Source organism: Myotis davidii, unplaced genomic scaffold, assembly GCF_000327345.1.
Source record: "Myotis davidii unplaced genomic scaffold, ASM32734v1 scaffold313, whole genome shotgun sequence".
NCBI classification, from domain to species: domain Eukaryota; kingdom Metazoa; phylum Chordata; class Mammalia; order Chiroptera; family Vespertilionidae; genus Myotis; species Myotis davidii.
The window spans coordinates 84,571-111,848 of NW_006286275.1; the positions used below are offsets into that span (position 1 = coordinate 84,571).

Consider the following 27,278-nt stretch of genomic DNA (forward strand, 5'->3'; position numbering starts at 1 on the left):
ATAGTTTAAAAAAATTAAGTAAGCCATATAGTGTGACACTGAAGAGCAGCAGCCTCTTGCCCTCCCGCTTTTCACTCTAGTTTGTGGCTTTGAGAAGCCTCATCTCTTGGAGATTTCTACTGATGTTTGCCTCCCACTTGCTAAATGGCTTGCTTTTACAGTTTGATTTTTTTCCCCACTTTATAGTTTCCTGTTGATTCCCTTCTTTGGAAAATTAGACTTTAGTACTTAGAGTTTCTTTCCCATCCTTTCAATATAGACATAAAATAAATTTTGGTTTTATTAATATATAGATATCCTCCTATATGATAAAAGGGTAATATGCAAATCGATTGAACGGCAGAATGACCGGTTGTTATGATGCACAGTGATCATCACGGGGCAGACACTCAATGCAGGAGCTGCCTCTGATGGTCAGTGTGCCCCCACAGGGGGAGCGCTGCTCAGCCAGAAGCTACTCAACTCACAGTTGGTAAGGGCAGCAGTGGTGGCAGGAGCCTCTCCCGCCTCCGCAGCAGTGCTAAGGATGTCTGACTGATGGCTTAGGCTTGCTCTCAGTGGGGAGCGGGCCTAAACCATCAGTTGGACATCTCCTGAGGGCTCCTAGACTGCAAGAGGGCACAGGTCGGGCTGAGGGATGACACCCCTCCCCCTGAGTGCATGAATCTCTTGCACCAGGCCTCTAGTTAAAATATAATGACTATAAGTATTATTCATAACCAAATCTTATATTTATATTATGATTATATCTTCTTATACATTATATTTTCTCTGGAATTAATAACCCCCTTCTTTTTCCTTGCTTTCCCCCCCTCTATTCCTATTTCTAATTTATCACCAAACAAATCATTTCACTACTTCCAAACACACCAAATAATCTTTCAAATCTCTGTGTGTGTATGTTTGTTTTCAGATCTTTCCTGTGGGAGCCTTAATATTTTCTCCATGTGGACTGGTTGCTAGTAGGGCCTGCTTGGGTGGCTGATGTCTTAGAATTCCTCTCACTATTTTTTCTTGGTCATGTCCTTTGTCTCTCTGTTTGTTTTGTTGATTGATCTCTGGTTTTCAGTTCCTACTCCTTTAAATTTACTTAATTCAGCCCTAACCGGTTTGGCTCAGTGGATAGATGGTCGGCCTGCGGACTCAAGGGTCCCAGGTTCGATTCCGGTCAAGGGCATATACCTTGGTTTCGGGCACATACCCAGTAGGGAGTGTGCAGGAGGCAGCTGATCGATGTTTCTCTCTCATTGGTGTTTCTAACTCTCTATCCCTTTCCTTTCCTCTCTGTAAAAAATCAATAAAATATATTTTAAAAAAATTTACTTAATACATTTTGGCAGATTCATGAGAAAAGGTATAAGAAAGGAATATTTTTAGAGATCATGCATATTTGAAAATGTCCTTATTCTATCATATTTGATTGATAGTTTAGCTGGGTACGTAGTTTTAGGTTGGGAATAATGTCCTTTTTGAATTTTGAAGGAATCACTCCATTGCCTTCTCACTTCAAGGTTGCTGTTGATTCCAGTGCTATTCTGATTCCCAATTTTTTTCTATAATCCCCTGGTCTCTGGAAACTGCGAATATTCTTTCTGGAATTCTGAAACTCTACCATATTCCTTGGTACCTGTTTTCATTCATTTTATTGGCTACCTGTTGGGCTCTTTCAAACTAGAAATGCATGTTCTATAGTCCCCTGTGTTTTCTCTCTTTGGATACCTATTGGTAGAGTGTAGTACCTCAGACTGACCCTCTGATTTTCCTGTCTTTTCTTTCCCATTTTCCTACCCACCTCAGTGTCCTTTTATTCTACCTTCTGAAAGATTTTAACTTTAATTTTCACGCCTTTCATTGGAGGCTTTTATTGGTGCTACAATCAGTTGTAATTTCTAAAAACTTTCTTCTTTGTAGCTTTTTTTTTTAATGGCATTATGTTGCCTTATCTCCTATTTCTCTGAGGGTATTAAATATATTCTTGGGTGATGAAATTTTTTCTGCTTCCCACATCATATTTGTTTCTTCTGTGGTGTGTGCGCTTGCACATGTTCTTTTTTGCACGTTAGGGGCTCTCCTCAAGTGTCTGGAGAACTGTGGCTTTTTAAAAATGAGAGATGAAGGGAAAAAAAGATGATTGGAAACTGTACATGGGTGGGGCTTGTAACTTGGGGCACCTCTAGTAGTTTAATCTATATCTGTAGGTCTGTCCTCATGTCTGGGAGTCTGGCTGTGGGAAAAGGCTGGTGAGATTTCACTGAGCAGGCTTTGACTCAGCCCCCTGTTTTTAGTAGAGTGCCTCACCCCTGCCCTCAGCTGTGCTGAGAGTCAACTCTTCCAGAAGGGAAATTCTCAGTCTCCTGTCCAGATATGCAGGGTAGAGAAGAGAATATGGGGACCTACTATTCTTTGCATATTTTTTTACAACCAGTTTCCTTTCCTACCGTACCTGGACCTAACTTATTATTGTCTACTCCAGAGGCTTAAATTTCAGCTGATTTGTTTCTTTATTAGTTACTATTTGTTCATTTGTTTTCTAGCTTCAAGAATTTTGTTGCATATCTAGTTTGTGCACTTGTTCCCTCTCATTTTTAATTGTCTTCATGAGTTTATCCCATATTTTTTTCCTTTATTGATGAAGGTATTACAAATGTGTCCTTATCCCCCCATTGTCCCCCATCCCCCCACTCATGCCTTCACCCCTCACCCCCTGTTGCCTGCATCCATCGCTTATGCTTATATGCGTGCATACGAGTCCTTTGGTTGATCTCTCATATATTCAAGTCCTTTGGTTGATCTCTCCCCCTTAGCCCCACCCTCCCCTGCCTTCCCTCTGAGGTTTGAACATCTGATCGATGCTTCTCTTTCTCTAGATCTATTTTTGTTCATCGGTTTATGTTGTTCATTATAATCCACAAATGAGTGAGATCATGTGATATTTATCTTTCTCTGACTGACCTATTTCCTTAGCATATTTTTATGATTGTATAAATTATTTTCATGTCATTTTAGTACAGTTTTTAAAGAGTGTGGGAAAAAAGGAATGTGCTCAGTCTGCCATGGTTAATGGAAGTGTCAGTGTGGGCTCTTTTTTAGATTTATCAAAATAATTTTTTTCCGCATGACACATTTTTTGGTGGATATTTGTATATTTTCTGATGTGTAGTTATGCCTTTTAAAAATGTCTTCTAAAATATTTTATTCTAATTGTTGCATATGATTATTTAATATTGCAGATTTAACATCAGCTTTCATAAGTAGAAAATAAGTGACCACCTACCTTATAGGTTGAAGGAGTACTTGTTATTCTCATTGAGTTACTTACTCATTTTTAAAACCTTTTAATTTTGAGATAATTATCCTATACAATAAAAGCCTAATATGCTAATGATATGCTAAGGCCGCTCAACCGCTTGCTATGATGTGCACTGACCACCAGGGGGCAGACACTCCAACCAGTAGGTTAGCTTGCTGGTGGGGTCCAGCCGATTGGGTCTGAGTGAGACGGGTGGGACACGCCCTAGAGCCCTCCCGTGGTCCCTTCCCAGCTGGCCAAACTCCTGCGTTCCTCCTCAGCCTGGTGATAGTGCACCGGTGGGGTCCCTTGACCTGTCCTGTGCTCTCTCTCAATCCAGGCCCCTTTGGGGGATGTCAGAGGGCCCATTTCGGCCCAATCCCAGTCAACACAGGAGCTGAACCCTGGTGGTCAGTGCGCTCCCTCAGGGGAGCACCGCTCAGCCAGAAGCTGGGCTCATGGCTTATGAGTGTGGCAGCCTAAGCTGCTCCCCAGGAGCAGGCCTAAGCCATCAGTTGAACATCCCCTGAGAGCTCCCAGACTGTGAGAGGGTGCAGACTGGGCTGAAGGACCTCCCCCGCCACCCCCCCGCCCCGCCGAGTGCACAAATTTCGTGCACCGGGCCGCTAGTAGATTAATAAGGGAGTTGCAAAAATAGAACAGAAACCTCTTTTGTACTCAGTATAACCCAGTGGTAACATCTTCATATTAGTATAATACAGTATCAAAATCAGGAAATTGATATAATTCTCATTAATTTTTAAAAGATATATTGCTTTAAATTTTATATTGGACAAAACGTTTATGTTGCAAATATATATGAGACCTATGTGAAACTGTTTTGTTTTTCAGCAATTTTTCCAGCTAGTCAAATTACGAAAGCTTGGACTTAGTGATAATGAAATTCAGCGGCTCCCTCCAGAAATAGCAAACTTCATGCAGCTGGTGGAACTTGATGTGTCCCGAAATGGTAAGAAAAAGATTCCACTTGAATTGTCCATTTATCTGTTCTGATGCTGGGGGGGATTTTTAATAAACAGAGTGGATAAAGGTTATTGGAGGTACTTCACCTTGTGGTTATGTGAAAGCTGTGTATAAATTTTGAGATGAAATTAGTGCCATCATTGAATAGTTTAGTTAACTTGCAAGTATTTATCAAAAAACTTTTCATAGCACAGTTTTTGTTTATTTTTTAAATATGTTTTTACTGATTTTTAGAGAGAGAGGAAGGAAGAGAGGTAGAAAGATAGAAACAACGATGAGAGAGAAACATCATCTGTCGTCTCCTACATGCCTCCTACTGGGTATCGAGCCCACAACCCAGGCTTGTGCCCTGACCAGGAATCTAATTGGTGACCTCTTGGTTCCTGGGTTAATGCTCAACCACTGAGACACACTGGCCGGGCCATAATACAGTTTTTGAATGATAACTTTCTCAAGAGTTAGAGTGTTGTCTGAGAAATTATGTAATCTGGCTCCCTCATTTTCCTGAGTGTGACATTGAGGACTGGTGGTGTGGTCATCTGTCCAGCACTGAGGGGCTGTTGAGGGGAGGGGACACTCCCTGGGGAGGGTCTGGCTTCTCAGCCTGTGGCTCAGAATCTGTCTTCCTGCAGTGAACAGACCTGCTTGCTGTTCAGGCATCTTCTGCCAGATTAATTTATTTCTAATTAGGCCACTGGTGGGCCTGCCCACTGGAGTTTGTGGTATATTTAAATGCAGGCCCTGGTTTAACCTTGCGTTTCATAGCCCTTAGAGCACACCCTGAGTGGGTTGGTAACCCTGCTTGCTATTGCATATTTGATTAATTACTCTAAGTTAAAGTGGCAGATCCCAGTGGTCCTGTCTTAAGTGATGGGATTCTGTTCTTGCAAGGGCTCTGGTATAATTTCCTTTGGATAAGCCCCAATATACTCTGAGTTATTTATAAAAAGGATAATCTTTTTCTCTCATATTGCATACCTGTTTTGTTTTTCTATAAAATATGTTTCTTCTCGCCGAAACCGGCTTGGCTCAGTGGATAGAGCGTCGGCCTGCGGACTCAAGGGTCCCAGGTTCGATTCCGGTCAAAGGCATGTACCTGGCTTGCGAGCACATCTCCAGTGGAGGATGTGCAGGAGGCAGCTGGTTGATGTTTCTCTCTCATTGATGTTTCTGGCTCTCTATCTCTCTCCCTTCCTCTCTGTAAAAAATCAATAAAATATATTAAAAAAAAAATATGTTTCTTCTCAATGAACATCAGGTCTGGATCTTACAGTCTCCTGTCTTCCACAGCAACTCCAAGGCCTAGATACACTATTTTGGGGGGTCATTATTATAGGGCAGCAATGATAATCAGTACTTGATTGAAAACATGGTGAAACAAAAATGATTGAACCCCCCTACTTTTAATAGCTTTTAAATTGCTGTTCCCTGGAAGGTTTCTGTGACAATGATAGAAATAAAAGGTAAAAATAAAATAAAATAAATTGCTGTTCCCTATTACATTCGATAAGTTGGAAACTGTCTATAAGTTAAGCCATATGTTTCTTAAGGTAGGGTCTACTTTTATTTTTCATGAGAATGAAGTACTGGAAAAAGTGAAGAAAATACTTATTTTGGAGGGCATGTTTTATGGTGGCTTATTTGGTTGCACAGGACCCAGATCTGCTCAGGGAAAGGGGATTCGATGGTAAGGAGCGGGTGGAGCTGACATCTAAGAGCTTTGGCATGGGGCTCGCATCAGACATCGCCTTCAGTTTCCTGGCCCCCTCTTAGTGCATCTGCTTCTGTCTGTGGGTGCTCTGTTCTCTCCCTGTCGACCTGCTCTCTGGGAACTGGCCTCTCCACAACCACTTTGATGTGGTCTTTCTCTACCTACTTTTTGGCTTCTGCGCCTGCTGTGGTGTCAGCTTGACAGATTTCTCAGTGAGGAATTTGTCAAACAGATCATCTTTCTAAGCCAATAAGCCACAGGTCACTGGGCACCCGAAAGATTAGCTGCCCTGGGACAGGGGTGGCTAGCAGTGCAAAGCATGGCTCTGCTCCGCAGCTCAGCACAGACGCGGTTGATGAGCACTTTCCCTTACCCTGGAGTGTATAGTTGGAGCGGTGTTGGAGGCCAGAATTGCTCCTAAGGCTATCCAGTCTCACGCTTACCTAAGGAATACATAACTCAATCTGCTCGCTCTTGCCTTAGCAATGATCTCAGTTATAAGGGTGGCTGGCTATTAAATTTGCAAGGGAGCAGTGACTTTGTAAAATTGTCACTCAAATCATAGAATCCGAAGAAATAAAATAGCAATTTTGAAATTGGCATTAGAAAGGAAAAGAAGCAGGGGCCCAGAAATACTTGAGAAGGAGAAGTGTTGCCTTTGATCATTTGGAGAAGAGAAAACTAGAGTTTGGAAGTTCCCAGTTACGCTAATAACTCGAAAGGGACGGGATGCTCTGTAGAAAGTTGGCACATTTGGTCACCACTTTTAACAGTTCCCACATCAACTATTTCTTTTCAAACATTCGTACCTAGAAAGAAGGACTACCTGCCTCTGTGTGCATTCATACCTCCCAGCATGTTGATAAAAGAAGCTAAGCTTTCACTGTAGTCAGTGTCAGGACACGAAAAGGTGTTCTCTCCTCCCCTCTTTCATCCTGTTCTCACTTTCAGCCTTTCCTTCTGTGTGTTTGTGAGGGATCCTGCAGGCCTTTTACCTCTCGGTCAGGCTCTTTTAGAAATGCTGAGGGGAGTTAACTGCTCCTGTCCTCTCTGGCAGAACCTAGCTCTGGCTCCGCAGCAGGAAAGTGTGCACTGGAGTGCTGGGGGGCTGTGGGCAGCACACCAGAGGATGGCAGGGGTCAGGCTTTCTGTGAGGCTATGAACACACTGCAGAGATGACTGAGAAGAACCAAGTCATCATTCATTCTAACCAATAGGAACACAGGTCATGGGCTATTTCCAGGTCAGGCAGATCTCACTGTGCTTCCTCTCATTTGTTTACAGGTAAAAATCACAGTAATGTGAATTTCCTAGGCAACTGAGTAGGTAAATAAAAGTCACAAAATCTGCAGTCTGAGAGTCAGTGTGAGAACCCCTCCTTTGTGTGGGTGCAGGCATTGGTAAGGGTTTGAGGCCTGGAGCCACTCGTCTTCTCTTGCACCAATTGAGCAGCCTGCTCCATGGTCAGAGGTTGTTCCTTTGAGTGCCTGAGTTGTAGCAGGGCCCTTGCCAGGGCTGGCCATTGCGTAGTGGGGCCTTCATTGACTTCCTTAATTCCTGATGTAGGAATTAAGCATTGCTTGACCATGGAGGAGGAAGGCAGGATGCTGGTCTCAGTCTACTCAAGTCCATGGGCTCAGCGCTTGTCAAACTTGAGCATGCAGTGAATTACCACAGGGTGTTGTTATAATGCAGACTCCGATGTAGTAGGTCAGGAATGGGCTTGAGATTCTGCATTGCTGAGAGCTCCCAGAGGATGCAGGCCCTGCTGGTCCACTGCGCACACTGAATAGCAAGCTCTTAGATGTCATCACCCACGAATCCCCTACTGAGCTTCCTCCAGCAGCTGTGTGTGGTCACGAGCACAAGTTCACCCAGCTCCTGGCACCCCTGCACCTTCCCATGGGGAACGTGGGCAGCCTTCAGGATATTCCTGGTAAAGAGTGAGATTCTGGAGCTGCCTTAAGCTCACATTGGCTTTGATTCTAGGAGCAAAATGAGACCTTTCCTGATGCTCCCTTGCTCAAATGGCAGAGAAAAGAAAGGTTTTGTGTTTCTCTCCAAAAAAATCTGTAAATGAGGAGGAGAGAAGTTTTTACAGGCTCATTTCCTAGGCCAAGAAGAGCTGCCAGGACCTCCAAACCCTGACTTTTGTGGCTTTGTTTTCAGATATTTCAGGCACAAAGTCAAGGGAATTGTGTGTTGTGTTAAAAAGAGAGAAGACTGAGCTTTGGGAGAGAGGGTGATGCTTATGGTTATATATAGTCTGTGGGGATTTTTTCTGAGGTGAAAGTAGAGAGGCTTGAAATGAGCACAGTGTGTACAGTTTTGTCTCCAGAATGGCTAGATGTGCTGTGCAGAGAGGACTCTGGTGAGAGCCGGGGTCCCGCCACTCACCACCTACTGATTTTGGACAGGCCCCGCCAACAGTGCTGGGTCTTGTTCTGGGAAGGTATGGGACAAAGCCTGCTTCCTTACAAGCCAGGGGGAGGCGAGGAGCATGGCGGACTTCTCATGTCCTGCCTTGGTGGGTTCTTTTTTTTTTTTTTTTTTTTTTAACTAAGGCAAATAGCTAAAATTTATATGTAATAAAATAAACAGTTTCCTCTGAACATAGATGGAAGGATGGAGTAGATGAAATTGGTATCTGAATATGCTGTTAAATGAATAAAAAAGCATACAGATTTTGCATGAAGGTCTGAAGTAGATTTCTGTGGTGACATGCACATGCCTTAAAGCCTGGACGTGGTCTTTTTCTGCTCACTGGTTCTTAGCTGTTCGAGGACAATAATCCTGGGTATGTGAGAAGAATTATTACCCTGTAGTACTATCTTGTCATCCAAGAATCTAGGGCAGACTTTCTCAGTGCATAATGAATCCTGCCCCAAGGCTTAGTAATTTGAATTTTATAGTCTATGCTGTAATTTGACTGACATCACGGTACTGTATCATTATCCATTTAGTTTAGTTTTTCCCTAAGTGTAAGGCATACACCACTGGTGCTGCTAGAGATGACTTTAAGTGAGTGGTACTGCAAAACAGAGTTTTTAATATAGAAACTTCATGAGAAAGTTACCCTTTAAGATTATTCCTTTTGGCCCTAACTGGTTTGGCTCAGTGGATGGAGCATCAGCCTGCAGACTCAAGATTATTCCTTTCGGTTGCCTTCTGTAAAATTTAATAACACTAAATTAAATTTTGTTATTGTTACATTTATTTTACATTTACCTTTTGTATCTTGGGGTGGTAGCTCTATTCATGTTAGTGATTTAAAGAAATTTGCTACCTTTAAAAATAAATCTCACTCAAATTTTAAAAAGTCGTTTTAAAAGAATGAGGTAAACGATACAGAATACACATGCTATGCCACCAGTATGGCAGACATGGTGAAGGTGAACGGTGATGGCTGAAGTTAAGGAAGCACTGACTGGAAGTAGCATATCATGCCTTTCATCATGAGTTTATTTCACGTATGATGCAAGTAGTATTACATTCAGGAAACATGGCCAGTCTGCACACGCTAGCTAGTTCCTTTGCAAACTTGCGTTAACAAGCAACTAAAAGATATTTTAGTACAAATCATTCCTAGCACCAGGACAAGGATAAACAGCTGTCTACCAGTAGGGTCATCATCCCACAAAGTGTGGAGGCTAGACTTTGATTAAAGGCTTGGGTTAGTTGGTTTCTGTCCATCCATGAGATGTGATCAGTGTCTGTGGTCTGTAGCTATGGGTTGTTTAATGAAATCTAAAGCCAATTTTGAAGCCTGCCCAAATGACCTTGTATAACATCGTCTGGTGTTTCTGAGTATGCCCTGAAAAAAAAAGTTCTTTCTGGCAAAGAACAAATCCAGTGTACAGTAGAAGTCTTCCTACTTAGTTGTGAACAGTTAGCTTTTGAATTCCCATGTATACCTATGCCACATGTGAGGCAGAAGCCAGTTTTCACCCTGTAAACTTCATACTTGCCACAGTCAAGCCTGATTCCAGCCCAGGTTCAGGGCTCTGTTCAGCACACTGTCCTGTGGTTAATGTTATGGTGGGTGAGTCTGTGGCTCTTACAGTACCACAGGAGACATATGTCTCCTTCCCCCCCATTGACCTCTCCCCGTCTGCTCCAACTGCCAGCACAGGCCCTCACCCCTTTACTGTCTGTGTCCATTGGTTATGCTTATATGCATTCATACAAGTCCTGGTTGATCTCTTATCACCCCCACCTCCCCTGCCTTCCCTCTGAGGTGTGACAGTCTGTTCCATGCTCTGTGTCTCTGGATCTCTTTTTGTTTATCAGTTTATGTTGTTCATTATATTCCACAAATGAGTGAGATTATGTGATGTTTATCTTTCTCTGACTGGATTATTTTGCCTAGCATAATGCTCTCCAGGTCCATCCATACTATTGCAAATGGTAGAAGTTCTTTTTTGCAGCAGCGTAGTATTCCACAGGTTTTTAATCCACTCATTTGCTGATGGGCACTTAGGCTGTTTCCAAATCTTAGCTATTGTAAATTGTGCTACTATGAACATAGGGGTGCATATATGCATTCTGATTGGTATTTCTGATTTTTTGGCATATATTCCTAGAAGTGGCATTACTGGGTCACACGGGAGTTTCATTTTTAATTTTTTGAGGAAATTTCATACTATTTTCCACAGCAGCTGCACCAGTCTGCATTTCCATCCGAGGATACTTTTTCTATTGATTTTTAGAGAGAGTGGAAGAGAAGGAGGAGCAGGGGAGGGGCAAGAGCGAGGAAAGAAACATTGATGTGAGAGACGCATGGATTGCCTGGGCCTTGCACATGCCCCGAACAGGGCCGGGAATCAAACCTGCAAATAACCTGATTTCGAACATGAGACCCTTCACTCCATGGACCGACACTCTAACCACTGAGCCAAACTGGGCAGGGCAGAAGGGAAATTCTTACAACAATGCCTTTACCAAAATGTTTTTGGAGCTCTTTCAAATTAGTAGTATATTATTTTGCTTATCTTCCAATAGTTTCACTTTTTAAAATGGATTTGTTTTTAAACACAACCAAAGATATTTAATGCCAATTTAGGAAAATGAACCAGGACACTGAAAATGTTATGTTACTGAAAATCTGCTCAGCTAGCAATTTAAAAAAAAAAATGAGTAAACTATTGTTACTTTTTATTATGTTAATATGGTTAATTTTATCAGAAAAATTGTGACTGTGCTGAATAAGTTGTAGGTTTATATAACTTTTATTTCTCTCCTGCCGTTTTTATTTTTAATTAGCAGTGTGCAAACAGTGTTGGTAACCTCTGAGTTTGAGAACAACACCTCTCAATATATTTTTTAGGTCAACAAGCTCTTCAATTAGTCCCAGGTTCTCTGAATTTTTTGTCTATTTTAAGTAGCTCCTTATCTTCTTCCCTCCTCCTTCCCTACTTCATTCATTCATCCTTGTCTTTACATGCTGTGCTCTGTGTTAGATGCTGAGTTTTCCAAAACAATGGTGGATTTGCACAAAATAGGCTGAATTAGAGAAGCAAAAATAACCACAGTGGCTTCTCCTGAAATAAAACAGAACCCCAACATGTGACCGTTTTTGCTCACTTTTTAATTAGGCAATTTATGTAGGTATCCTTTGACAGTTTCCAGTTCTGAAAATGATTGAGAGCGAGAGCCATATTGCTTCATTTTGATTTTGAGGTCACCTATTTTGTCATGTGAATCTGGCTGGAGCCAAGTGATGCTGAGCCTTCAGGCAGCTGAAGCCTGATGCATCTCTTTGTCAGGCTGGTGACAGAGTGTGCAAACAGTGCTCTGAGCTTGTTAAGCTACAAGAGACACCTCTTAGAAAGGGATGGAGGCGCCAGGAAGGAAAGAGTAAATGAGGAGCAGTACTAAGAACTGCAACTTGAGGGAGGTGGAAATGATTTGATTTTTAAGATCCTTTTATAATTGTTGAATAAATCCTCAACCTAATACATCTGCTCAAAGCTAATAATGAACTAAGATTCTGAATTCTTATTCAGTTTGAAAGAGCTTTGGAACCTGGACTTAAAAAAATGCTTAGTTATCAACTGTATTTTAGAATTACTAATGCTTTTTACTTCAAGCAAAATTTATTGAGCAGTTACTATATTTGTGGAAGGCTCTTTGCTGAATTCTTCTCTTCCTTAAGTGGTTAAATCTACAGATGTAAGGACCTGCACATTAACACTTGTTATACTGTTTTATAAAGTGCTCAGGGCATGCAGAGAGGTGGGCAACTATAACTAATGTGAGACAGGCTTGAAGGAGGAATGAGGCACTTTTGGTTTGAGTTTGAAATCAGGCAGTCTTTAAAAATTTTCATATTTTAGCTGCTATGAACATACCAGCTTGGCTCAGTTGGTTGGGTGTCATCACATGCACCAAAAGGTTGCTGGTTCAGTTCCGTGTCAGGGCACATTCCTGTATTGTGGGCTCAATCCCTGATAGGGGGCATGCAAGAGGCTGCTGACCAATGTTTCACTCTCACATTGATGTTTCTCTCTTTCTCCCTCTCCCTTCCTCTCTTTCTAAGAGTCAATAAAAGACAGTAAGAAAAATTCTCATACTTTAGTTGCAAATTTGGAGAGAGTTAATGAGTGGAATCCTTAACTGTCATTGTTACTGGAAAAATTTTTCAAATGTTTGTAATAGAGTAACAGAGTCAACAATTTGATGAAATGTTCAACTATCTGAGTGCTTGTCTAATAGATATTCACTTGATATTTTAAGATTCATAAAAAAATCAAAGAAGAAGCACCCAGTACATGACAATGTGCACTAAAACTTTATGAGTTGTCATGGGATTTTTTTCTTGTACAGCTGACGACTGCTGTGTTGTAAAGGATCTGCTCTGCCAGATGAAGTGCTAAGCTCTTGGCTTTAGTCGAGATGGACTACCTGTTGATTTTTTAAAAATGCCAAAATCTGAAGGGCTCAACAGAATGAGGAACTTTATTACTGCTTAACTTACAGTGTGTGTGTGTGTGTGTGTGTGTGTGTGTGTGTGTGTGTCAGGGGTGTGGAATATGGAAGTGGAAGATGAGAGGTTCTACTGTACACAGTCAGAGATCTCGGTCTCTTCTTGTGATGTCACATCTTCATTCTATACTGGACTCCAGGGTCCTCGTGGGAGGGGGAGAAAATGGAGGATGGGCCATGCCAAGAAGTGGTATACATCATTTCCATCCATGTTCCTTTGGCCAATTTTATGTCCTCAATTTAATTGAAAGGACCTGGGCAATGCAGTTAACTATTTGTACTAGTACATGAAGAAGAGAAATCAGGCTGTTGGTAAGGTACTAGCATCATCTGCCACAACTGACATTTAATTGATTGCTGGGTTTGTATGACTCTATGTCACTGATCTCTCTCTCTCTCTCTCTCTCTCTCCTCTCTCTCTCTCTCTCTCTCTCTCTCTCTCTCTCTCTCTCTCTCTCTCTCTCTCACACACACACACACACACACACACACACAATTCTGTTGCACTGTAACAACCTTTCATGAGTGACACATTCAGAGGAAATACAGATGCATGCCTAAAGAGGACAGAGTAGCCTTTCTTCCCACATCTTCACAAAAGTGTATAAACCCAGACATAGGTTAACGTGATTGATGGACACTGATTTGCTAATAGCATAAAACCTATGCAAGTATACATGACTTTTGGAGGGGAACTTTTAGAATCTGATGTTTGCGGAGTGGTTGTCGAAGCACTCGCTCTAAGTATGGCATCATTAAAGGTTTTCAAGTCAGGAATCCCCATCTCAGACAAGTTACTTAACCTCTCTGTGCCGGCTATAAAATAGAGACTATAATAGCACCCTCTTCATAGAGTTATTGTGACCTTTGAAAGAGACTGTGCAGGTAAAATACTTAGAACAGTGTCTATACTTAATGAACAGCTCCTGCGATTAATCCTATTATCGCCTCTCATTTTGGGTTATGAAGATCTGAACTAGCACTGTGAGAGTAAGAATACAGTGGGGGTGAGGCCACAAGTAGGTTTGAGAGACAGAGTGGTTCAGATGAGGGAGGTTGCTACCTGAAGTGATGTCTAGATACTGAGTACCATAACACCAGGCATTGTGTGTGCTTTTTTATCACAGCTATTTTATCTAATCCACCTACTAATCCTGTGAGATGGGTAGAAGAGGAAACTGAGGCTTGAAAAAGTTGTGATGTGAGCCCAAATCATACTTCTGGACATTGGTGGAGCTGAAATAAGAAAACAAGAAGAGTGGCACTTTTAATTTTGGGGGGAGCATATTGAAGGTGATAAAGGTAGGGCTGATAGTTTTAGTCTATGTTAGAGAAAGGATGGAGACAATATTATGACTAGGAACTCTGTGAATTTAGAGATCAAAACAGGGAAAGTCATTCTAAGACATTTAAACCTATAGAGATCTTCATAGTGAGTGAATTGAACCATCCGTGAAAGTGGTCCATCCTGAGAGGTGCTTTGTAAATCTTTAATGGCCAGAAATGGAATACCATCTAATGAGGGATACTAGGGCTTTCTCAGTAAGCTCTGATGTAATACTTCTAAGGTCATTGTGCTGTTTTGGCAAAAGATTGGTGAGTTGCTAGAAGGGTAGAACAAGGAAAGCCAAAAAACTAAGACTGGGGTTTTACCTTTGAAAGAAAAGTAATGAGGTTAGACAACATGAACGTCCCAGGTCCCTTGGAAGCAGGAATAGCCCTCCCTTAGTGACACGACTGTCACCTCTACTTGCTAATGGTTAAGAGCATCCCATGTTCTTTTCTCTGGGTGTGAATATTCTCAAGGGCTGTGATGTGGTAGTTCTCAATGTGGAGGCTGAAGAGAGGTGACATGCTGACACGGTGAATCAGTACCCAGTGCCACTGGCAATCAGATTGGTCACTTGAATTTTCTTTGTGCGGTACACATTATTCTAGCCTTATCTTCTCTGAGCAAACTGTCACTGACCTGGCAACTTGATGGCTCTCCGCTGATTATCCCACCAGGGTTCATCTCACCATGAGGCTCTGTCTGGAGCAGCCAGAAAGTTTCTCTCTTTGAACTACTTACTACTTTGTAACATCAAGTAGCACCACTTTATAAAGCACCGTTCCTTTTTTTCTTGCTGTAGACAAAGTGAATTACATTTTTAAAGCATATGTTTATTATTGAAAATGATTAGTAGTGAAACATAATGAAACACTGATGAAAAACCAAGAGAACTATGTAAATATTTTATCATTATACATCTTTATCGTCAGAATACTTATTGGATGCTTACTCTAGTCTACCACCTATGAGGCTAATTACTTCCTTTGTATTATCTCAAGTAATCCTTAAACCATCTCCTAGAAGTAAGCTTGTGTCTTTTTGGAGGTGAGAAAACCCAGTCTCAGGTTAAAAACTCTGTCTTTGGTTGCGTGGCTAGTGAGTAGTAGAGCTGGTCTTTGATCCCAGGTTTGTTAGACTTCAAAATCACAATTCTGTCTCCCCAACATAAGAATTTTATATCCTACTACCTAGAACTAATTATCACTAATGTTTTGTGTATTTTATCTATCTTTTTTCCTGTTTTGTTAACTTGATTCACAAAATTGAAAATATACAACATGTAAATAAAATATCTCTATCTTTTATTCACTTAACACAGATAGTTAACAATTTCCCATACCACTATTGTTAAATGGTTAAGTGTTTTTTAAAAGGTGGATTAATCACTAGCGGTTACATATTTCTCTTCCTGGTGACCAAAAGAACTGATCTGTGACTAACACAAATAGGTTTCAAAGGTGGGATTTGTATAAGACAGGCAACCGGCAAGATAGGGGAATTTCCAGAAGGACGTGGTAAGTTAAAAGTCAACCAGTCAGAGTGAAAAAAGAGGCCAGTAAGCAGTTTAGAAGTCTCTGTCTGATTTAGGATTCTCATGTTGAAATAAATTAGGGAGGCACGATTACCCCTTGGGCCATGTAGTTACAGAGGAACATTTGGAAAGAATGTGGGCAGAAGCAGACCAAGCGTAAATGCTCAGCTGCTCTAAGGTATCCTGGAGCAGTCAGATCTTTGTTTACCTAACATACGTTTTGTTTGTGAAGGTGCTTGGTGGAAGTACCACTACACATTAATAGTTGGTGTCTTGAAGTATTTAACTTTGTTATTCAGCCTTTGTTGCAAAATGTTAAAGAATAGGCCTCCAGTCCAGAAGAGCTGATGAGTGGTGGGTCAAGATGAACTAGTGGGTCTGAGCCAATTAGACAAAAATGGGAGGACCAAGTGCCAACAACCTGACACATGTCCACAGCAAAAGGCAGCCCAGAAGGGGGGTGGCGAGTAATGCCAGAGGGGCTGCGGGGACTCAGATCTCTCAGCAGAGGCCTAGACTAAGTCAAGGCAGCAAGCACCTACGGCAGCCGTGGGCAAACTATGGCCCACTTGAAATGAATAAAACTAAAAAAAAAAAAAGACCGTACCCTTTTATGTAATGATGTTTACTTTGAATTTATATTCACACAAACACTCCATCCATGCTTTTGTTCTGGCCCTCCGGTCCAGTTTAAGAACCCATTGTGGCTCTTGAGTCAAAAAGTGTGCCCACCCCTGACCTACGGGAACTGAGTGAGTCATTGGTTCTCCTCACTTCTACACCTAAGCGGCCTATGATGAGTGCATCACTGTCTATCTGACTGACTAGGAACTGACGGGACACAGCATGGCAAGGGCCTAGACACTTTGAAGTTAGCCATAGGTCAAGTCAGATGCCCTGAGAATGTGCTTTCTCTCAATCACAGGGAGCACCTTTGTTTCAGTAAGTGCCTACTTGCCCCAGGCTCCCCCCTCCTCCCAGCACACACTTCTTTTAGATCTTCACTCTCTCCAGGGGCTTTGCACATTGGTAATTAGAGACAAAAGGGAACTACTGCCATTGCTCTAAATCAGGGTCGCTGCCTTTGGCTTTTGGCATGGACTGGTCAGCCTTTAGGTGTGACCATTTGGAGCATGGCAAAGAGATCTCATTGTAAGTCTCTGGCATTTCCTGAGTAGATGCTGTAGTCTTTAGATGAGCCCTTTCCTACTGCCAGTTGAATTTATTCTTATCTCCAAAATCCCTCTTTGTGGTGCTAGCAACTGTTCTGGCCTTTTTTAGGGATCCAGATGCTAAGAGATAAACTCCAAGCAATGTTCTAAATGAAGGCAGCATATTTCATTATGAAAAAGTACAGCAACGCACTAGTGAAGTCTTGGCTAGAATGCATGTTTCACTGAGGTAGGGACATAGGAGCAGGGGCAGATTTTCAGGATGAGTTGTATCCATTTCTTGAGTATTTAACCAGCACCAGGTATTTCATTTCTGTGCTAGGAGCCTGAGATAGCAAGTCAGTTTAATGATGGCTCTCGAGGGGTTTGGGTTCAAAGGTGAAGGGACTAACTCCATCTGTGATGGCATGGCAGGGTGGGAAGTCCTGTCTCAGAGGAATACCTGGAGGAAGCCGAGGGTGGGGTGTCTGAATCATTCCTGGGAAAAGGAGGAGTCTGAAGAAGGCTTCCTGGAAAAGATGAGGAACAAGTAGCAAGTAAAGAACGACATGTGGGAAGGACATTTCTGGGCGGATGAAGTAACGTGCATGCATGCCCGAAGGTCTGAAATAGTGTGGTGAATTTGGAAAATACAACATACTACTGGAGTACAGGCAGGAGATGAAGCTAGAGAGGTAGTTGGCAGTGAGACCGTGAAGGGCTGGTGTGCTCCGCTAAGGAATGTTTTATTGAAAGCTGTGGGGAGTCAGGAAAGGGGTTCCAGCAGGGGAGTGAGTGGCTCCTTAACACCCCGGCAATAGCAGGGAGCCTGGAATTGATTGAGGGCAGGATGCAGGAGCCCAGGCATCCTTATGAAGTGGAGGACTACAGAGGCGAGTAGGAGAAAGGGAGGTGCTGGGCCAGGCATGAGGGTGACAAGTGGCAAGCGTGCTGGATGTGGAGGGACGGGGAGTGAGAGGCCTGGGTGTGGGATAAACCACCACTCCCACCACAGGAGAGAAATAAGACACTGAGGAAAACATCAGGTCTGAGGGGAAAGGATGAGTCTCTTTGTGGGCATGTGGAGGGTGAGATGCCTTTGGGATGTGCAAATGGAGATGTTTAGTGGACAGTCCAATATACTAGTAAGGGTCTGAGGCTCAGGGGAGAATTTAGCAGGAGATAGTGTTGGGAGTCATCCTTGTGTGGGTGATGGTGGAAGCTATGGGTGTGAATGAGGCCACTCAGGGAGATGGAGAGGCTGTGGAATTGGAAGGGCAGATGGATGAGCCCTCAGAATACCATGATTTAAGGGAGAACAGAGAAAGAGGGCCCTGTAAGATTCTGAGGAGGACCAGCAGGAGGATTTGTCAGCGGAGTTGACTGGTATTGCAGAAAGGGGCCAGCAAGACAATGGCTGAGCAGTGTCATCACGTTAAACGTCAAAGAGGATCCCATGGGCTAGCGCTGAAGCTTTCAGGTTAATGGGTGGAGATATCCTGGATGTAGAAAGGCAGGATCTTGGGAGTAGCAGCATTAAAGCACTGCTGACAAGAAACTTGGGAGGGACTGGGAAGGAGCAGGCAGAGAAACAGAAGAATCACAAGAGCTTAACTCTGGAACCAGGGCAGGGAAGCACATTGAGGAAGGCTGCCGTATGAAATGGGCAAAACGGTCAGTAAGTGCGGACAGAAAGGTTTCCATCGGATTTGTTTGACGTCTGAGAGGTCATCTGTGACAGCAAAGGCGATGTCAGAAGTGGTTCGCACACACCATGTTTTTTTTTTTTAAAGCTTTTCCCTTGACTCTCTCTGAGAGATCAGAGGATGGCTTGAAAAACACCAGCAATCACCATTTCCTGGCGGAAACAACAGCAGTCACCGTTTCCTGTTGCGTCTGCCAGTTCTATGGGATGTGAGCAATTATGATGGTAGTGTATGTCTTGGACAGCTAACTGTGATGTATAATTAATGGAGGAATTTCATAACTCCAGTCATAGTGTGTACGTGTTTGATCAGTGTCTGCTGTGGAAATGAGCCATCCAGGCATTGCCGCTGCCAAAGTGAGGCAGACCCAGAAGGCAAAAGGTGGGGGTAAGCAGGCACCAATATTCTTTTTCTGGAGTCTGGGCATTAGCTGTGGTTGGGACCAGAGTGGACTCCTAGGCCTGCTTATTCCGTGTTAAGGACCACAGACAGATAATGTTCCTTCCTCCCAGACCCTTTAATAATTGTGTTTTACTCATTTTGTTTCCCAGTTTATTTCACCTTGAGATTTTTTTAAATTATAAAAGCAGTATATGGTCATTATCAAGAGGTGAGTGGAGGCAAGTAAAGGAAAAGTCAACAACCTGCCCTTCCAACTTGCAGACTCTCCCTACCCTGAGGGTGGTGGCCAGTGTGGGTATCACACAGATAGTGCTTATTAATAATAAATAATATTAATAATTAAAGCATTAAATATAATAAATATAAATTAATGCTGAATATTAATATTTTAAATGCACATTAATATTAAATATAAATGGATTAAATAACATTTAATTAAATAAAATTAAATAACATTTAAATGCACATTAATATTAAATAACATTAAATTGCTATTAAAAATCCCAATGCTTTTATGATACCTCTCCTCCTGAATTATGAGATTAGGTCATAGCAGGCAAACATTGTGCCTCTTTTACTCACCTTCCTCTTCTTACCTTCAGCCACATAAACTGACAAATAATCAGGGTCCATTAAATATTAGTTGTTTAAATAATTGGATAAATGAACAAATGAATGAATAGTGTGATCTCTCAGGCTTTGCCATTGGGACTGTTGCTTCCTCCCCTTCCATTGTATCTTTACAGAGAAACTGGATACAAGAGGAGAGCACCCCTTTTTGTCACTTTTTTATTTGTGTGAGCGCTTATCATATGGAGGGCACTGTGTGACAAGATATGGGGTCTGCAGCCCCTTTGTCCAGCCTAGAGGTACAGATTTCCTTAATTATGGGAATGAAGTGAATTCAGAAACTGGTAGATAAGAGGCAGAGAACAAATCAGAGATGACCGGCCTAGCACTTACACGGAATTATAAGATGTAATATTTATATTGCATTTTAATCTTTTAAAGGAAGCACATTGGGGCATTTACATTAAGCTTACAATAGCCTAGAAGCTTTTCCTTGCGTTCTCTGCATGCTAGGCTCTGGGATATTATCACAAGTATACCAGAGGGAAGAATCCTGTCCAAGCTACAGTCTCCTCCCAGAGACCTTCAAACCATGTGGGCAAAATCATATTTGTAGGTTTAAAAGGGAAGATGGAGTAAAAGATGACAAAGTTCAGTAAATCAGAATGCCCTGGTGAACATCAGACCACAGACAAAGGGGCTTTCAAGTAGGATGAGAGCAAGAGTTTTTTCTACTTAGAAAGTTAGACCTTGGATTTTGGTCTTTCTAACTGCTTGGGGCAGTGTTTCTCTAGGTGGGCTCTGGGACCATGCATATTAGAATCCTTGTTAAATTGCTCATTTCTACCTTACCCAAGGACTACTCAAGATGAGAAGACCAGATCCCTGGAGAATGCATTTTTATCTCCAGCAAAACTCATATCTGTTAGAACTGGAGCTAGGAGCAGAATCTCATGGAACCTAAACAGCTCCTGAAGGGGTCGAGATTCCTAAACAGCACTTAGGCCAAAGGATGTCTTTATAGTTTGGCCTTTCTCATCATGAGCTGAATCCATGGAGTAATTAATAGCTTAAGTACAGAAATGATTTTTGCCCAGTTCAGAATTCAAGCATCTTATATAATAAAGAGCTAATATGCTAATTAGACCAGATAGTGGAACGACCTTCCGGAATGACCAGTGGGTGGGGCTGTGGGTCAGCCCGGGCCGCGAGGTCCTACTCTTGCACGAATTTTGTGCATTGGGCCTCTAGTCTATTATAATAACCCAGATCATCCTTCAGCCAAAGCAGACATTTCACCTTCTCTCTCTCTGTTTTTGCCCTAAACTGGGTTAGGGGTAGGTACTGTGAGAATAGTTTTAGGACATGGAAATAGAACCAAACTTGCCATAGTATATTATTCTCAGAATGAGATTCAGCTGAAACACAGGGTGTATTTTATACTGCTTCCCAGTGTTGAAGTTTTTACAGTTGAATAAAGACAGTGTTTGTCATGTAAGATTTTCTCGAAACATTGAGTTAGGAGAAATACTCATTATAATTCTAAGAGAGAACTCCAAAACATTCATCCAGTGGCAACACTAGAAGAATATATGTGCTTGCTTCATATGATGAATGCTTTCAGGGGATAATACCATTTTAATGTATAAGTTCTCATGTTTTTTTTTAAGGAGTTAAATGCATTATAAATGTCATACCTTTTCATCTGTCAGGGGACAACTGATAATTTTTAAGCACTTAAGCTCTTTTTCTATAGTATTTTTTTGAATAATATAAACATGTTTCTGAGATCTTTTTAGAATACCTTTTGCACTTTGCTTTCCAGTTTAACCTATTTTTTAAGGATTACTTTTGAAAAAGTGTACTTGTGTTATAGGTAGAGGGATTTCTTAAGACATTGATTTTTTTTTTTTAATGGGGAGGAGGCAGTTAAATTCAAACAGTCCCAGTTTCCATCTTTTTCCTGCCCTTTCCCACCACTCCTTTCATCATCTTTAAAGAACAAAACAGCTTTCCCTGTTGCGTTGTGCATTCTGCCTGCCATGGGAGGCCTTCTCACAAAGCCCTCAGCACACGGGCCTTTCAGTGTTGGCTCTGCTTCAGTCTGAGAGCAGAAACAGCTTACTTGTGGAGGCAAAATGTGGATAGGAGTCAGGGCCACCAAAGTGGCCGGAGCTGCCTCACCATTGGTCGCACATCATTCATCTGGGGCAGTTGGTTGTTGTTTCTTACATACTTCCAAATCATGCCGCAAGCCGATTTCTTGGACTCTCAGGTGATGATGGACCCAGTTGATCTGATGTGATGTCAGGTCTGAGGGACAATTAAGTTAAGCATGTCAGTGTTTCGCAGAGGCAGCCTTAAGACCCTCTTTATCGGAATCTCCCAGGATTGCTGGGTTCAAATGCAGATGCTTCTCTGGACCCTAAGGCTGGCCAATCAGTTGCTAGGAGTGGGGCCAGCCCTCCCAGCAAGTAAGTGCACTAGGTGAATCCTCTGTACTCTGAAATTTGAGAATCCCAGCCTCTGGGATACTCAGTGGTTTTATTAGGCCTGGGTTAGAGATGTGCTTTGGCAAAAGCTGATGAGAACTGTTGAGAACCAGTGTTCTGGCCAGTTTATCTGGGCCAAATGGCTACTCCCTGCACTTGTAGAGAACTGTATTCACTTCCGGCCCTGCACCCTCTCATCTGTTCTGTGCTTTGCCCGGAGAGTGTTTTTAGGAATCTGAATGACTCATTCTGTCCTGTGGTTGAGTCTATTAGTCCATAAACACTGTGCATGGTGTGGGAGTGTGAGGCGAACACCCACGTTTAGTAGGATGTTTATCCCAGCTGACAAGAATCACAGATTCTATTTGGAAAGATAAGCTGTACTTTAAAAGGTAGCATTGAACAGCATAGACTCAGGCCCATAGAATTTGTGTGAAGGAATTGGCCTGACCATACGATCTGGTTTGCACTTTAGAGGAGGAAAAGATTCTTGTGGTCCATTGAAGGTGGAGGAGGGTTGGGGGAGAGTTGAAGACTTAATTTCAGATCCAAGTATTCACCCATTGGAAGACTTCATTTTCCTAGAAGATTTTGATACATAAATAGCAGTAGTTGTAATTCTGTCCATATTATATGGGCATAATTAAAATGAGCTGTAATTTTGACTGAATGAAGTAGCTGATGAATACAAATTCATTATATTGTGTTTTAGTTTTCGGTATTTAGTTGCTGTTAACCTAAGTTTTAGGTAGACATTATCCAGAATCATATATATTTTGTTTGGGGAGAAAGGTAAGTAAGAAGAATACCAAACTGTCCACATTTTTCTTCCCTCTTTCATATTGTTCAACATGAAACATAACAGTCAATATTCTGTAGTTTTTTATTTTATTTTTTGGAATCAGGGTCTTGTACCTCCAGACATGTTTGTGTATATTTAGCCAACTCTGCTGGGGAGGAAAAACTGAGGCGTCAAGGTTATTTTGGTAATTGTGGCTGGATTAGGTGAAAACCTTCTGAACTGGGAAAGCTCTTTGCAAGCACAAGTGCCAAGACTAAAATAAAACCGACAAAGGGCCCCTCTGTGCCGTCTCCCATCCTGCACCCGGCAGAGAGACCCAGGTCAGCCTTCCTGCGCTGCATTGTATGTGCACCCACCTTCCCTTCACAAACATGGGAAAGGCCTCTGGGCAGGAATTATGCCTTTGTCTACAGGGCTGGCTGTCCCCGGGTGAGTCTGTGGTGGTTGGAATAATATGATAAATGGGATGATGCCTTTGAGAAAAATCTCCGTAGTAGCTATTTTTCTCCCTCTGCACGCCCAGAGGAACAGCTGTGGCAGCAAATGCAGACTTGGAACATGCATTCATATTTAGCCTTGTTTGACAATCCCAGATATTTTTAAGCAGGATTGAGTCAGGCAGCCAGCAGCGTAGCAGTCAAACTGTCTTAATCAGTCAGCCTGTTTGGCACACAAGGACCTTGTTTTACCCGAGTAGTAAGTCACTCTAAATGAAGCAGTCTGATGTACTGAGTATGCCCAAAGTCAAACATTCAGTATTTTACTACAGCCTGTCAGCATCTCTTCTGCATGCTTGTTCTGTTCCCTGCTAGTTGTTTACTTCTTGTGGCCTTTGAATTCTGTCTTTGGCCAGGTCTCTATTCATGGTTTTTATACATAATGGGATCCTACATTCCATGCCAATGTGTCCCTCTCAGCCTCCCTGCAGCACTGCCTAATAGACGCAGTGTTCATCTAAAAAAATTTTTTTGCTGGGAATGTTTCATATTGTAACTCGCTTCCTCCTTACAACCAGGAGATTTTGCATTTGCCTCTGCGGTGGATTGGTGGATCTCATCCCAGGAGCCCACTCTCACACCGTGTGGTGCCTTCTTGTTCCTTTCTGAGCAGAAATGGGAATGAGTTCCCAGCTTTCCTCCATCCCACTTCCCATGCCGCTCTGCTGACTCCGCAGATATTCCAAACAAATCACAGCCAAACACAATGACCTTATTCTCCTCCAGCCAGAAACCCCCTTTCTCTCCCCCTGATTTCCAGCCCCAGGTTCTCAGGCTTTTAGATTTAATGGAGCAGCATAATTTTTAAAAAATGGAATTGTGACACAGGATTGCTAACTTTATTTTGATAAGAAAGACTATCACTGTCATATAGCAAAAGACAAAGGATATATTCTGATTAAACAACAGTTCTTTTAAATAAATAAATAAATTGGGCTTCATGTTGAGAAAGTAGTACCACCTTCCTTCCATTCTCCTCGTCTTGCCAACCATGAACACTGACTCTTAGACTAGAATTTGGCAGCTACTGTTTTCTCTCCCTCCCCTTTATCCACTGGCTCTGAACCTTGTGGTGGTTGGGCTTCCGCTCACAAGGCTCTGTTCATGTCTCACGAAGATGACAGCAACCCTGTTGGTTGCCACATTGACCAACCCTCTCGGTGACATTCTTTGCTCCCTTGTCTTCTTGTCTCTGCTCCTTCAGTTCTCTTTCGCTCTGCCTGGTGGGTGCCCCTGCCCCATAACAGAGGATTCACTTGCTTAACTGTCCCCTCAGACTGCATCTCCACCCTATTTCTGTGTGCAGTGACTGCCACACGGTATCTCAGGACCTCGTACCTGTGTCTCTACCTCCTCTGTCTCCCCATGCACGTCCTCTGGCATTTCTTATTCTTCCAGCACAGTTGGAGCTGAGTGAATCTGACTCCAGATCCTCAACAGTTCCCTCCCAATCTTCTTGGCCATAAGGCAGAGGGACTGGGATTTCATAGCTCTGCTCCTCCACATGTCAGCAGAGTGACCGTGGAGAATGTAGGTAATGATTCTGAGCCTGTTTCTGCATCTGTTAATGGGACAACTACTGTTTATTCCGTATTTGTGTTAAGGGTTAGAGAGGCCTGAAAAATGCTGGTCACAATACCTGATACATAACAGGCCCTCAAAAATGCCAGGTCTTCTACTTGGAGCCACATAGTCAAGGGTTATGCAGTGCTTGGAGGGGAGTGAGTGGTTCCTCTTTCCAGAGCCATTCCTGTCACTTTCCCTGAACTTGACTCTTTTCTTTGCTATTCTCTCAGTGTCTAAGGCAAGGAAACAGTGACAACTGTCAGGTGACCAATTTCAAAAGAGGCTTCTCCGAGAGCAACAGGTAGTCAGATAGCAATTTCAAATCTTCCTCTAAAGTAGAAGTATTGTGCTAAAAAGTACGAAGTATCTGTATGGTTGAAAGAAGGTGTGTGGATGTGTGTGCGTGTGCGTGTGTGTGTGTATGCACACATGTACATGCACTCTTGATACCGTGGCGGCCACTAGAATGTAAGTGCCAGCTCAGCTTTGGGCAGGGTGAGGCATGGTGCACATTTTCTTTCCAGGAGTTGCTGTAGCATTTGGAGAATTCAGTGTGTGAGCAAGAATATTCATGCACTAGGTTAATGCCTCTCTAATAGGAGGGGACAGTGTTGTGGAAAGAAGATTCTGTTCTATATAATCTTGTATTTTGCTCTTTGCACTATCCACAGCATTTTCATATTGTTAAATATGGGAGGTTCTCGATATAAATGTTTATAGTTTCCATGAGAAGGAAAACCCAAATGGGCTTACTTGTAGGTCACATCTTAAACATTTTCTCTTAATGGACCAGAAATACACATGTAATTAAACTCTAATTGGGAAATTGTTCATCTTGAACAAGTCTTAGAGTGGCATTTTGAATGTCAATGCAGAGATTAAGGACGGTTAGTGTCTGATATCCATGTGCACAATTGTGAATGGCTGCATTCCTTCCTGTCAGAGTCATCTCTGCCCTGGTTCTCTGCAGGGAAGTTCATGGGGTGGTTTTCTTTGTGTTGGCACCGTTTGTTTAAACTATATGTTTTGTGTGTGTGTCTTTGATTTGGTTTAGCATCAGTGATGTGGTAATGACCTCATATTCTTGACTGTTAAGGCAGTTACACATTTCTTTGTCTAAAATTGGGTACTAGTAACAAGAGACTTACTTTAAGACCCAGTTCTTTCTTCATTGACAGAGTTCTTGATGATATTTTCCCTTCTGGTCTGAGTGTATGTTGGAGATGAGAGGAGGGCCCCGAACTCCACATCCTCCTATATAATAAAAGGGTAATATGCAAATAGACCAAACCGTGAAATGACCAATTGCTATGACACGCACTAACCACCAGGGGGCAGATGCTCAACGCAGTAGCTGCCCCCTGGTGGTCAGTGCACTCCCACAGGAGGAACACCACTCAGCCAGAAGCCGGGCTCATGGCTGGTGAGCGCAGCAGCGGTGGTGGGAGCCTCTCCTGCCTCTGCGGCAATGCTAAGGATGTCCAACTACCGGCTTAGATCTGCTCCCCAGGGTCTAAGCTGTCAGTCAGACATCCTCTGAGGGCTCCCGGACTGCGAGAGGGTGCAGGCCGGGCTGAGGGACGCCCTCCCCCTCCCCGCCCCCGAGTGCAGGAATATCATGCACCAGGCCTCTAGTGTTGATATAAAAAGTGACCCACAAACAAAACCAATCGATACTAATTGAGGAGGTTTGCCTTTCTCTCCTCCCTCTTTTAGTCCTTTTCATCTGTGCCCTTTACCAAGTTACCATGCACGTTATCTTGTTCTACGTATTTCAATAGCCCTGGTAGTGGCAGAGAAAGTGTGCTCTCAGGACCTCATACCTGTGTCTCTGTCTCCCCATGCACGCCCTCTGGCATTTCTTATTCTTCCAGCACAGTTGGAGCTGAGCGAATCTGACTCCAGATCCTCAACAGTTCCCTCCCAATCTTCTTGGCCATAAGGCAGAGGGACTGGGATTTCAAAGCTGTGCTCCTCCACATGTCAGCAGTGTGACCATGGAGAATGTAGGTAATGATTCTGAGCCTGTTTCTGCATCTGTTAATGGGACAACTACTGTTTGGGTTAGTTGAGAACCCAAACACCCCTTTTATGAGGAAATGAAGGCCCAGAGTAGTTGAAATTGATCCCAGTTAGGTGAGGATGCTGGCTCTGGAATCTCTTTTCTGATTCTAGGCTCAGAACTGTGTGTAAGTATTGCTGAACTTCTACTAAGGGCCCGCACTGTGCTAAATACTGGGTACATAGGGGGACAGTATAG

The 27,278-nt window shown here is 42.7% G+C and overlaps 1 protein-coding gene across 1 annotated transcript in view; it reads left to right on the forward strand.

The window, feature by feature from the left end:
* Positions 1 to 4,135: 4,135 nt before the first annotated feature.
* LRRC1 (leucine rich repeat containing 1) overlaps positions 4,136 to 27,278 on the forward strand; it is a gene marked incomplete at both ends in the record, with an annotated part of 71,043 nt that continues 47,900 nt past the window's right edge. The window contains 3 exons of the mRNA XM_006757748.2: positions 4,136 to 4,284; positions 8,110 to 8,137; positions 14,812 to 14,831. Of these exons, the coding sequence (XP_006757811.2) occupies positions 4,136 to 4,284; positions 8,110 to 8,137; positions 14,812 to 14,831 (197 nt within the window). The remainder of the gene's footprint in view (positions 4,285 to 8,109; positions 8,138 to 14,811; positions 14,832 to 27,278) is intronic.